At 42.0% G+C, this 12,026-nt stretch overlaps 1 protein-coding gene and 1 pseudogene across 3 annotated transcripts; one reads left to right on the top strand and one right to left on the bottom strand.

Annotated features, from left to right (window-relative positions):
* Positions 1-820: 820 nt before the first annotated feature.
* Positions 821-5,835, bottom strand: LOC111332108 (uncharacterized). Of its 2 annotated transcripts, none has more exons than XM_022937382.2 (3): positions 5,684-5,835; positions 1,683-4,388; positions 821-1,594 (listed from the first exon to the last, which is right to left on the bottom strand). In XM_022937382.2, exons 2-3 carry the CDS (start codon positions 4,360-4,362, stop codon positions 1,278-1,280), a joined length of 2,997 nt encoding a protein of 998 aa, XP_022793117.2. In that variant the 5' UTR covers positions 4,363-4,388; positions 5,684-5,835; the 3' UTR covers positions 821-1,277. The 2 variants fall into 2 exon arrangements, with proteins under 2 accessions (XP_022793117.2, XP_088600602.1); XM_088744476.1 differs by lacking the exon at positions 5,684-5,835 and adding an exon at positions 5,109-5,600.
* Positions 5,836-6,590: 755 nt separating this feature from the next.
* Positions 6,591-11,710, top strand: LOC148716827 (uncharacterized; annotated as a pseudogene). The gene is made up of 2 exons (XR_015995128.1): positions 6,591-8,659; positions 10,366-11,710. The product of XR_015995128.1 is annotated as an uncharacterized LOC148716827 (transcript).
* Positions 11,711-12,026: the final 316 nt, after the last annotated feature.

Genomic DNA, 12,026 nt, shown 5'->3' with positions numbered 1-12,026 from the left:
ATAGGTAAATGACCTGTAGCCAGAATAGAGTTTAATACCGTACAAAGTTCAACTATTTAACAATCGAAAATGGCGATTTTTTTTTAACTCTAAGCTCTAATATAATAAATTTGGTATAAAAAATATTCCTCAATTAGTCTGTTCAAGACTATAGCAAGAGTGAAGGACTGAAACTCCATCATGATTGGTGGAAGCAACAAGAACAAGATTTAGAGTGTTAATAAGTTCTTACTTTTTTAACTAAAAGGGAAGTACTAGCACACTTTTCACTCGGTAGATGGATTCCTCAATGGTCCAGACAATGCAGATCCAAAATCGTATAGGGGGATTTGGGTCCGCAAGGAATCGGGAAGGGAAAGTAAGAAAGAAATTAAAGGAACGCTAAGAGGTGCGTCGCATAGGCACTTATACAGAGGTAGCTGGGGGGGGGGGGGAGGGGAGGGTATCGACTCATTTCCCTCTACCTTCCTCCAGTTATTATTTTTCTTGAAATGCGTTATTACATTAACCCGCTTTCAGAAGTCAGACTCAACTTCATAGAAAACCGATTACTTGGCGCGTTTCCTTGACTATCGGAGAACGATCATAATTTTCAAATACTTTCATGGGTAGCTTATCACAATTTTGAGTGAAAAGTACAGTTACAGTTCGCCGAGCCCAAATGAATAACGACACTAAGGTACAACAATTTGCATATCATCTTCCCTCCATTTGTATTTTGAAAGCTCGACAAGGGGGGAGCAGGGGGAGGCGGGGAGAGAAGGACTTAAAAAGAGATGGAGGCTTACTTAGGCATTCACGGGAAACCACCAAAACAGTGTTATGGAATTTTTCTGTTTTTATTTTTTTAGGGGACACCAAGGAGAATTTTTTTCTCATTCCCCCAAGACCTTAGGTGGGACTGATATCGTTACGATTTTACCGGTTGAACAAAAATTATAAGGCTCCCTATCCTATTGAGCACTATGTAAGTCCATAAGTAAAGAATATGTTGTATATCTTTTCCCCCCCAAATTTTCTACATAAGCATGTTATTTATATTCATAAAGCAGGTTTTAAAACTGCGCCAAATACATACGTCAATGGTCGCCAATTTCACCGTCTTTGGCTGCCAAATCGTAAAAATTTGTTGCTAAGTTGGCGACTAGACTGAATAAATCGCACCGATAAGAGCCAATTTGATCGCAAGGATCACCAGTGATTTAGAAAAAAAAATGGATGTAATAAAGGAAAAAGCCAACACACTGTATAACACTCGGTAAGAACACCTTGCCACACTATCTATCACTGCGCTCTGTGCGTGACGGGGTACTTTTACTCGTCACAGCACTACTTTCGTCACGTATAACAGCTTCTTCGGCTGTAAAATCTCTGCCATTTTCGTGTTCAGGTGAAACACGAGCAGCAGCTGCACCTCCATTGCCATTAATACAAAGCGGCGGGCGTTGCTGCGCTTCCAAGAGCTCGTTGAGTTGCTGGAAAGATTGAGTTGTATTTTCCGCCATTTGGAACAACATGGATTTGCTCGTTTCTTCTGCTTTGGTTTTCTTTTGCCTTCCGCGATTCTCTTTACCGGTAGGAGCTTTGCTGCCTCCTTAAGAAAATAGGAAAACATTTACATTTAATTAACGAAATGGCATTTGCTCATTTAGTCTTGAATGCAACTGTTCATAACAACCTACCCTGAGTCATGTTGGCATTCCCTCGTCTTCTTGAAGAGGTCGTTCCGTTTCCCACAAGGGTAGATGCACCTCGACCATCAGTGGTGTCTCTTCCCTGGGCTACCGGGTATGCCATAGACAAATGACCACGTGACTGGTTACGTGATTGAAGTCTTGTACCTGAAAAGGACATATGATCACGAGGACGAGCGCCAGTCAGATTAGCGTCCATTCCATAAGTTTCATGATGGGCGCCAGGTTGTGGCTTAGGCGGTTCATTCCCAGTGTGCATGCCCGAAGCAGTTGTTTCTGCTGCTCGTGGCTCTTTACCGTGTCCGTTCACCATCGCTGCATTCATTTCCGCTAGCTGAGGAGCTATAATACCCGCAAGCTCTACATAATGACCCTTGCTTTTAGGGCCCTTGCGAGATTTCTTGCCTCCTGCACGCTGCTTCGAGGCTCCAAATGCACAGGCACCTTGGTTTGTGTTTCGGGCTGGAGCTGGAACTGGAGGAAGCGTCCTTGCAGGTACAGGGCGGTTGTAGTACAGGTTATGAGTTGCGTAACCTCTCTCTTCCTCCTCGTTATTCTGCATCATCTGTATCACCAGTGATTGAAGCTCTGGTGCCATATTATCGATCAAGCGTTGCTGCTCCTCGATGTGAGCCCGACGTTCTTCTGCAGAAGGGCCATTTCTTCTAGCGTCTTTCGACGTGGAGATTTTCTCCCTCGGATTAGAAATATCTACCCCTTCAAGTTCCTCGTCCGTTGCTATGCTCGTCTGTTGCCTTAGACTGAGGCCTTCTCCCTCCGACGGATAAGAATGTAATGAAGTGCCAGTTGACATCTCAGTTTGTAAACTACCATCCAACAACACCTGTTGTCTGTCCGACAACATACTACGGCCAGCAGGTGACGCAGTATCTAAAGTGCTTTCGTCAGAGAGCTCTTGGTTTTCTCTCTCACTGTTTCTACCACTAGCTTCTCTGCAGGTATCGGTGAGTGAATCCGCGAACGGCCTTTCCCTTGTGCTGCCGCTCAACAACTCCTTTCCTTTTCCACTCCCTCCCTTGTTTTTTGCTCCGCGTGCTTCAGCTCGTGATCCTTCTAATTGCCTATTCATGGCTGATAAATCGTCAACTAAGTCTTTGGCAAGCTCAGTGTAAGCATTCTTTGTGTTTTGTTTCGGCTGTTTAGATTTCTTTCCATGGGGTACCTTACCGGTAGTCTTTGGTCTAGCGCCTTGAGAATTGCCAACAGGAGCTGAATAGTGCGATCCATAATCTCCTAACTCAGAGAAATTGTTGGAATTACTATTTACACCACGATCGTTAATCTTCGGTGACATTTGAGGATCTTTCCATGAATCTTGTGTGCTATTTGACTGAAAACTTGAAGCAGGACTTTCCGTAAAAGAGAAGTCATTTCGACCAGATTCAACGCTGACGTTGTCTGCGAGATTCATATTCTCGAAATCTGCACTCAAACACGGATCGAATTTTGTATCTGGGTTAGGTTTGGTTCGTTTCGAGTAAGGTTCTCCGTCTGTCTTGGAATAGCATTCTCCATAAGTTGCGTCAAAATCAGCGGTAGACTTCGAATGAGAATCCTCCATCCTATAACTTCCTTCATTACAACTTCGTGAATCTTCTGTCTGAATGCTAGAGTATTCAAAACTTTCATTTTCTGAGCGGAAAAACCCTGAACCGCAAGAAGCATTTTCGTCGTACTCTGAGAGAGACTCTTGTTGGGCAACTGGTTTAATGTCTTCACCTCGATCACTCAACGAGTCCCCATCTCTGAAACCTCCACAGCTTTCGCCACACGACCCACAAGTTGCGTCTGGGTTATATTCCGAAAATGACTCCTGTTGCACGATAGATTCAGTTTCTTCCTTCTTGCGGTCGTATTCAGTTCCAGACCAATCTTCACTGTGCATCTCTGGCTCAAAGTTTAAGTGTACACAGCTCTCCGATGCTGACCCACAAGTTGCGTCTGGGTTATATTCCGAGATGGACTCCTGTTGCGCGACTGACCCAGAGCTTTCTCTTCTATAGCCAACGGAGCCTGACCCAGCCTGATCGTGTTCTGAAAGCGACTCCTGATAAGGTAAAGAACCGGTCGCCTCACTCTGAGGCAGCGAGTCACGGTCATCATTGCTGCCTGGAGTGCGAAGCTGCTTAAAAGAATCGGAAACATTAGCTGCGACGTCAAAATAATAATTTCGTGAACCTTTGGGAGGATTCTTTTCCTTCCGTTTTCCTTTGGTTTTACCCGAACGATTTTTCACATCATTTCTTAAAGATTTATTACCACTTTTAACACCATCAAGAACGTCGTTGTCGTTCACATCACTTTTTAAGGGTTCACTACCACCTTCAGCACCATTAAGAGCGTTGTTATCGCCACCAGCGACTTGAAGATCAGCTAAAGGTTGAGCCATTTCTGCCGCTAGTTCTTCGTAATGATTTCTTCTCCGCCTGTTGTTATTCTCTAATGGCGTCTCCCAAGCACCATCAGTAATTTCAGTTTCGTTTTCATTGTTTTCCTCATTGTTGTCTGCAACTTCGTTGTCCCCCCTGGAAAACTGCTGATTTGCTAAACATGGCGCCATGTCAGCTGCAAGCTGCCGATAAGGAACTCCTCCTTGCCTTTCATTGTTTCTTAAAGATTGATCAGTACCGCTCGACTTTTCCTCCATGTTAACGCTTTGTAACCAGTATGGTCCTACGTTGCGTGACAAACAGGTATTAGTTTGTCATTATAAAAACAGATATTAAAAAATTGAATCTTCTCTTACTGGTATTACGAGTTCTTACGGTCAAGATATAATTCTAATTTTTCGATTCCTTTCTTAAAACGGCAGAAGTCGAGGCCAGTTCTAAACCTCTTTGTAATCATTGCAACTTATTTTAAGACCACAGCGTCTGTTGTCAATTATTGTTGACACATCTAGAAAATATTTGCTTAAGTTTCTTGCTCACTAAGCAAGCTTTAGTTATCACTTTTTAGTTTCGGTTTCTACCCAGTCTGTTTCGAAAAACCTAGAAATTTTTTAGTATCTCTCTCCATAGTCCCATGATCCACTCAGAGAAAGTCTAACGTTATCAGGGCGTATCGGTTTCCATACACATTGACACTTTCACAGACTAACCAGAACTGAAAGGCTGCTTTTTCTGTAATCGCTACGATCACATGAACAAAAGCTTAAAAATTAGAGCAATTACCCTGAACAATGACTATCATTGAAAAGGACGACTTCGCTTCAAAAGAAAAACATATTTACAGTGAGTCTTTGGTGCTGAGATTTTACTCTGATGCAAAAGTAAAAGCGAAATACCGGATGCAATTCTCAAAGAGACAGAAGTTTGGTTAACGAAGATTAACGAGTTTGTTCTCCTAAGCCAGTATCTGTTAAAATCACAACTTGTGTTTTCATATCGGTACCTTTCTCGTCGATAATTATCCACTTCTACTCTCCTTTGCTGACTAGTACCTTTCGTACATAGGTTTGATCTAACTAAAGATTGCCAAGTCTCGATCGCGTTACAACTCAGTTGCGACGTTGGGATGACTCTGCAATCGTGAAATTTCTTTCGGTGTCGTCGAGTTTAAATATGGTAAAAGTTATGCAACGTAGGAGTGCGTTTCTGACTTATCAGCAAATGTAATTTTACTCTTAATACCACACTAAGATCATGCTCTCTCTAATCGTTCGGCAAAATATGTTTAGTAATTTCACCGTACTCAAAAATGTTCTCATTCATCGATTTTACCGAAAAATTTTCGCTTCTAAAACTGGCCCTGCTCATTAGCTTGAGGCTATTCCCTTATAATACATCTTGTACGACGAAAGAAAACACACAACTTCCACGGGGAATAACCTTGTCATCATCAACATCTCAGTAACGGAAACACACACACTCTGTCACACTCTGATGCACTCTGATGCATTTGCGAAATATTCGCTTAATTTATCCGTTCTGGTAAGCTCTAGAATTTGTAGCAATGTCTGTACTTACTTCCAAAAGCGACCAGTACGCTTTTAGGGCCGAATCAGCATGAGTAAGCGAAGTATTTTATGATATTTTACTTATTCGTCATCGCTTTTTACAGACTTGCTTCGGTAGGCACTTTCCAAACAAAAGACAATCAAGGTGCATGCGCTGTACGCCTACTGCTGACATCCTTTTCAGGTGGCTCAACAGGGTTTTTGGCCGGGCGAAGAATGGGTACGAAAATGGCGCGAGCTTTCAAATGGCATCAAATATGTAAACAAACATGGCGGCTTCACGCGAGTGCACAATTTTTGTCACATAATCGCGAAGTTTACTTGACGAGGGTGAAACGGCATCGGTACTTTCCAGTAATGAGCACAATATTGACAGTGAAAGACCAGAAGTTTACACAACGCCTACACAACATCCGTAATGCGTCAGGTCGCTTTCGGAAAGTGGAAGCGATCGAAGTCAGAAAAGAAACAAAAATAAAAAGGTTACACGGAGGGTTCAAAACGTGGAATGCCAAAAGGAAGCTCCAGTATGATAACATATCCAAGGAAAACGAACCCCCAGCAAAACGAATGACACGAGCACGTGAGGTCAGTACATTTTTCTTTATTCGGAAGTCTTAATTTTTGGTAAGATTTTCCTGTCAAGCTTGTCCTAATTATCCGCCTACCTGTTCTGTTGACTCCAACCCTGATTCCCATCAGCAGAATAAAGCTAAGAGGAATGCGAACCTGCCACAAGGATCCAGACTGGTGGACTTTGAAACCCTTACAGATGGTCTGACGGACTGCTTATTTTGTCATTACGGTAAATTCTCACTATTTTAACTGCACTATAGCATATTTTACACCATTATCATATAAAAGAACATAACAAATATTGTGGATGGAGTCTTTTTTCCCTGTTAGTTAACAGTGTATTTTACCATATTTCTAGGCCCTTTGTCTCTTGGCAATGTTATTGAAGAACAGCACAGTGGCTTGGCAAGCACATTTACAGTTATATGCAGCCAATGCAATGCGGAAAACACCATTAAAACATCAAAAGAGCACAGATCTGGTGCACGCGGTCCATTGACCTTTGATGTGAACACGAGAGCTGCCCTTGGCTGTTTACACACAGGAGTGGGCAACACCCATTTAAACAATTTACTTTCAATCCTCAATGTGCCTGCACTGAACTCATCGGCTTTTAAAAATTGGGAAAGGGAAGCTGGAAAGGCAACAGAGCTAGTAACAAAAAATGGTTGCCAGCAATTCCTAAACCTTGAACGAGAGAAGGCAATTGAAAATGGTAACAAGCCTGACCAGAACAATTTGGTACCTATTGCCTGTTCTTACGACATGGGGTGGCAGAAACGGGGGCGAGGTTTCAACTCTAAGACTGGACATGCTGCAGTCATGGGCCTTTCAACTGGTAAGGTCCTTGACTACACAACAAAAAATAAAATGTGCCGCTCCTGTGATGAAGCTAAAAAGGCAGGAAAACAACCAAATGACCACGATTGTACAAAAAATCATTCAGGCTCTTCAAAGTCAATGGAGCCTTTAGCTGCAGTTGAACTTTTCAATAAGGTAACTAAATCAAATGTCAAATTTTCAATTTACACTGGGGATGATGATTCAATGACTGAATCTCACCTAAAGCAAAAGGTACCCTATGGTGTGGAAAAATGGAGTGATACAGTTCCCATAAAAAGATCCCTTACAACACGCCTATACAACTTGAGCCAACGAAGTAAGTTCCCCAACAGTTCAGTGTTGTCACAGAAAGTCATAAATTACCTTGTCAAATCCTTTACATACTGCACTGCACAAAATAAGGGGGATGCTACAAACATGAAATCTACAATTCAAAGCATTGTGCCTCATGCATTTGGTGACCATACTGGTTGTAGAGAAACATGGTGTCGATACAAGAAAGACCCTTCTCATTATTGTCACAGAGATCTTCCCTATGGCAAAGACCTCCAAGGAGATAGCCTTCAATCAGCCCTGAAATCTCTCTTTGATGAATATAGCACAGACATTGTTATAAACAAACTTGCACCTGAAAAGCAAATTCTCAACGCAACGAGTCTCTGAACAGTGTGGTGGGCTCGAAGAATCCCAAAATTCGCTTTTACTGGGGAAGTGAAAGCAATGATTATCAAGTGTCCTGCAGTGTCTCTCAAGTAAATTTAGGTCACAGGTACATTCCTCAAACTCTAGCGTCACTTAACATAGAGCCAGGTCTTTTCTGTGTAGACCATAATACGAAAATGGACATGAAAAGTTCGAAGGACAAACAAAGGAAATCAACAGTTGCATTCAAGCGACGTCGATCACAATTACACAAACACCAGACCTCAGAAACCTCGAAAAACGAGGGCAAAGAAGGTACCATGTATGAAAGTGGCATTGGCCTGAACCTAAACTCTTCTGCGACATTGGAGTTGAACAATTCTGAACTTTCAATCACTGATCTTTATGATATAACCGCTGCTGTCACGAAACAACAACAAGAACAGTACGAAAATGCAGTTCCAAAATACACTTCGAGACCCACAGTTCAAAAGGAAAAATTTGATGACAGTAAATTTTATCACTTTGTTTTAATTGACATCGAGACAAATTCAACGGGAAAATCAGAAGTATGTCAGCTCGCTGCCGTGGATAGGGCATGTAAACAATTCTCATGCTATATTCTAACAACGAGAGACATAGATTCTCACGCGTCAAAGGTCAACAAACTTACAGTTAAAACTGTCAATGGAATCCGCCGACTTTTCAAAGATAATCGAGTAGTAGAAGCCTTTGAGTTATCGCAAGTACTTAGGCAGTTCTTAACTTTTTTGAGGGCCAGCATAGATTCAGCTTCAACACGATCCACAAAGCCTGTTTGCACAATCTTGGCTGGACACAACGCCGCCACATTTGATATTCCAATACTTCTTCGAAACGGTGGCGAAAATTTTATCGCGGAGCTCAGTTCCATCAGTTCCATCCGGTTTGCAGACACTCATCCTCGGAGACCCAGGGGCTGAGTGGATTTCAAGTTAGGGCATGAAGAGCCCCTGGGGACATTGTCTTACAAGACTAGTTCCAAACGGTCGCAGTCGTTCTGCCATCTGATTGGTGCCAGAAAATCTTTGTGTTTTTCTGCCCAATCAGAGTGAAGTGTGCTTTAGAGTCCTTTCGTGTGTTTTAACACGGACATATACAAGTGGCCCAGTTGCTCGCTACGTTTGTGTGGACCGTGCGACAGAGATTTGCTTGAAGTGAAAAGTTTTAGTCTCGGCACACAACGTAAGAGAAATCGATCAGATTGTCCGCGAAAATCTTACCGGAAATTATACTGAATACTTTCGCAGGTATCACCAGAGAACGTGTTTTAAAGTTTGCGAGGTTTGTATACCACACGATGGTTGCGGTCATTGATATTTCGCTTTAAACGATAAACGAGATTTAAGCTTAAATCTTTCTAGATTTTTTGCATAATTTGCTTTGACTGAAACGTTGCCAATCCCGTGAAGTTATTTCGTCGCACGGGCCACGCAGGTATGTCGAGCAACTGGTACTTGCGCAACTTTCTGTGCATGTCAAAATCTAATCTCATCTTCGCTCGATAAAAAAAGAAAAGCTAAGCGTGGAAACATTTGCTTATTAGATGTGGGTAGATGACCCTGTACTACTAAGTTGACATTTGCAATAAAGCAAACCCGCCCTTTCCATCCAATATTTCTTGGTCTTTGGTTTTGTTTTTCCCACTGAAAACAGCATCGGATCGATTCCCAATGATCAAAGGTATTTAACTTGGTCTTCAAAATTCGACAGACTGAGGTGAAATGACAATGACCAAGGGAATAGAAGAGAATCCGTGGCCTACCTAGCTCAAGAATTTCAACACTAGATAGCAGTCGAAAGATTAAGCTCTTTCCAAACCCCTTCGGTAACTGCCCGAAAACATCTCTCCTTCCCACGATGTTCTCGTTCATAAGTTTTTGTTCAGATTTTAATTAGCTAACCGGAAACACAGCTAAGCTTTCTCTTAGTAGTTGCTGGAGGTCGTCCACGAACTTAACGTTCTCGCAACCTTGGCCGTATTGTGAACGACTTTACTACTCAGATTAGATTTTGGCGGGTAGAGAAAGCAGAAAGCTACGTAGGCGAAAGAGCCAGTTGCTCGACATACCTGCGTGGCCCGTGCGACGAAATAACTTCACGGGATAGGCAAAGTTCACAGCAAATTATGCAAAAAATCTAGAAAGATTTAAGCTTAAATCTAGTTTAACGTTTAAAGCGACATATCAATTGACTGCAACCATCGTGTGGTATACAAGCCTCGCAACACGTTGTCTAGTGATACCTGCGAAAGTATTCAGTATAATTTCCGGTAAGATTTTCGCGGACAATCTGATCGATTTCTCTTATGTTGTGTGCCGAGACTGAAACTTTTCACCTCAAGCAAATCTCTGTCGCACGGTCCTAATAAACATGGCGAGCAACTGGGCTACTAGTATATGGCCGTGTTAAAACACACGAAAGGACTCTAAAGCACACTTCACTCTGATTGGGCAGAAAAACACAAAGATTTTCTGGCACCAATCAGATGGCAGAACGACTGCGACCGTTTGGAACTAGTCTTGTAAGACAATGTCCCCAGGGGCTCTTCATGCCCTAACTTGAAATCCACTCAGCCCCTGGGTCTCCGAGGATGGCAGACACTCTGACACTGATGAAATCACTCATCAAAAGCAAGCACTCTTCCATCCAAAACGCAGAAGGTAAATTTCCAAAGCCTGGGCACCTTTGATGCCCACGACGCCCTAGAGGACGTGATCGCTCTTCGAAGAATCTTGCTTTCGCCTAGGTTGGCTTTGTCTGATGAAATGCTGGTGAACAGAAGTTCTGTAATCTCTGTCAAGGACGCCGCCGAAGACCTGAAATATCTTGATAACCGTCATCAGAGACTCCTGTCTTTTCGAGGAAAGCTGTACAACCCAGGTCATGCGGATAGCCCAATAAAGCAAAGCATGGCCGAAAAAATTGCTGGCAGTGGCCTAAGATATGAGGATTTAAATAATTTGTACCAACGATTTGGACGGAAAGGTCTTGTGTGTATTTTGACGAGACCGCCATTGTCCAGTCGCTCATCGCTTCCAAGGGTCACAAACACGACGAGAATAGTCTCCGCAATTTTGAAACACTTCGAAGAGATTTCCAAGGATTCTGCGGCATAGTGAATTAAGGTATGTTCTCAACTGACTTTCAGGTCAAAAGCAGTTTGTACAAAAACGTCAAAGGTAATGACCGCCCGTGTTTACACATTCGTCCTCGACAAAACCACGTGGTTCGAAAGTTTGCGCATGCTCAATTAGCGATCTTGGCGAGTTGCTATTCTGATGGCTGTGATTGTCATTGAGGTGAGAAAATAGAAAGTTCCCCCTCAGATTTCTCGTATTTCCTTCGGTAAAATTCCTTGAAATTTGGCAGAGATGTTATACCATTTTAGCTTTCCATGCTGTGAATTTATCGGAAAAATTTGTAAGACAAGTTTTTCGCTCAGCCAAAAAACAACAAAAATGTTAAAAGCGAAAAAACTACCTGAACAACCCCTATTTTTTTCGATTTTAAAAGTTTCGTCTTGTCAGACTCTACCCGCGTACCCGGTCGGAGAATAATAAAAAATTTTACCGAAGGAAATTGAAGAAAATTGAAATCAAAGTCAAACAGACGTCAAAAAATGGCGATATTTGAGTAGTTTTAATTTGGGACTAGAAACCTTGACTTCAGAGGTGACTGTTGTACAGCAAATTTAGGCCCTTGTTTTTTATGTTTCAGTAGCTTTGATTTGAAAAATAGCAAAAACAACGAGAATATTAACTTTCGATTGATGTCACTGGCGAGCGCTTCGTGATCTTGCATAACTCTATTGAGCCACCTTAACATTAATTTTGTTTTGGCATTTTGGCTAGTTGATGCCAATAGTTGGCACCTATGATGACTAAGATTTTGGGACACCTTTCGTTGTTAAAACAAAATATACAGACCAGCTTCATTATGTGTTTTGTTCAGTTCTGTGCACTCGAACAGCTTAGTTGAGAAGAAGCGTCAGGTTAGTTTGTTTTCACATGTATCCAGTTTAGAGGTTCAGCAGAGGTTGTAGCTTTACTTCATGGTTTGAAGAACCGGCAAAACAAACGTAGATGCAAGGAAGTCAAAAGATACAATAATATTCCCCAAGAACTACGAAAAGTACCCAAGTACACATAAAAAAAATTAATAAAAATTAAAAAAATAAATTTTCACATAAAATTTATTGAATCCCACATAAAATTTATTGAATCCCACATCAAATTTATTGATAAAATTAA

This window comes from Stylophora pistillata, chromosome 14, assembly GCF_964205215.1.
Source record: "Stylophora pistillata chromosome 14, jaStyPist1.2, whole genome shotgun sequence".
Lineage (NCBI taxonomy): Eukaryota > Metazoa > Cnidaria > Anthozoa > Scleractinia > Pocilloporidae > Stylophora > Stylophora pistillata.
Note: the sequence above shows the minus strand (reverse complement) of the source record. Positions and strands in the feature narration are given on the sequence as shown.

Bases quoted from the DNA above. Each gene is read 5' to 3' on its own strand.
- LOC111332108 (XM_022937382.2), bottom strand. From the start codon at position 4,362: ATGGAGGAAAAGTCGAGCGGTACTGATCAATCTTTAAGAAACAATGAA. The intron at 1,595-1,682 runs GTAGGTTGTTAT...TATTTTCTTAAG, and splicing joins GAATGCCAACATGACTCAGG to GAGGCAGCAAAGCTCCTACC.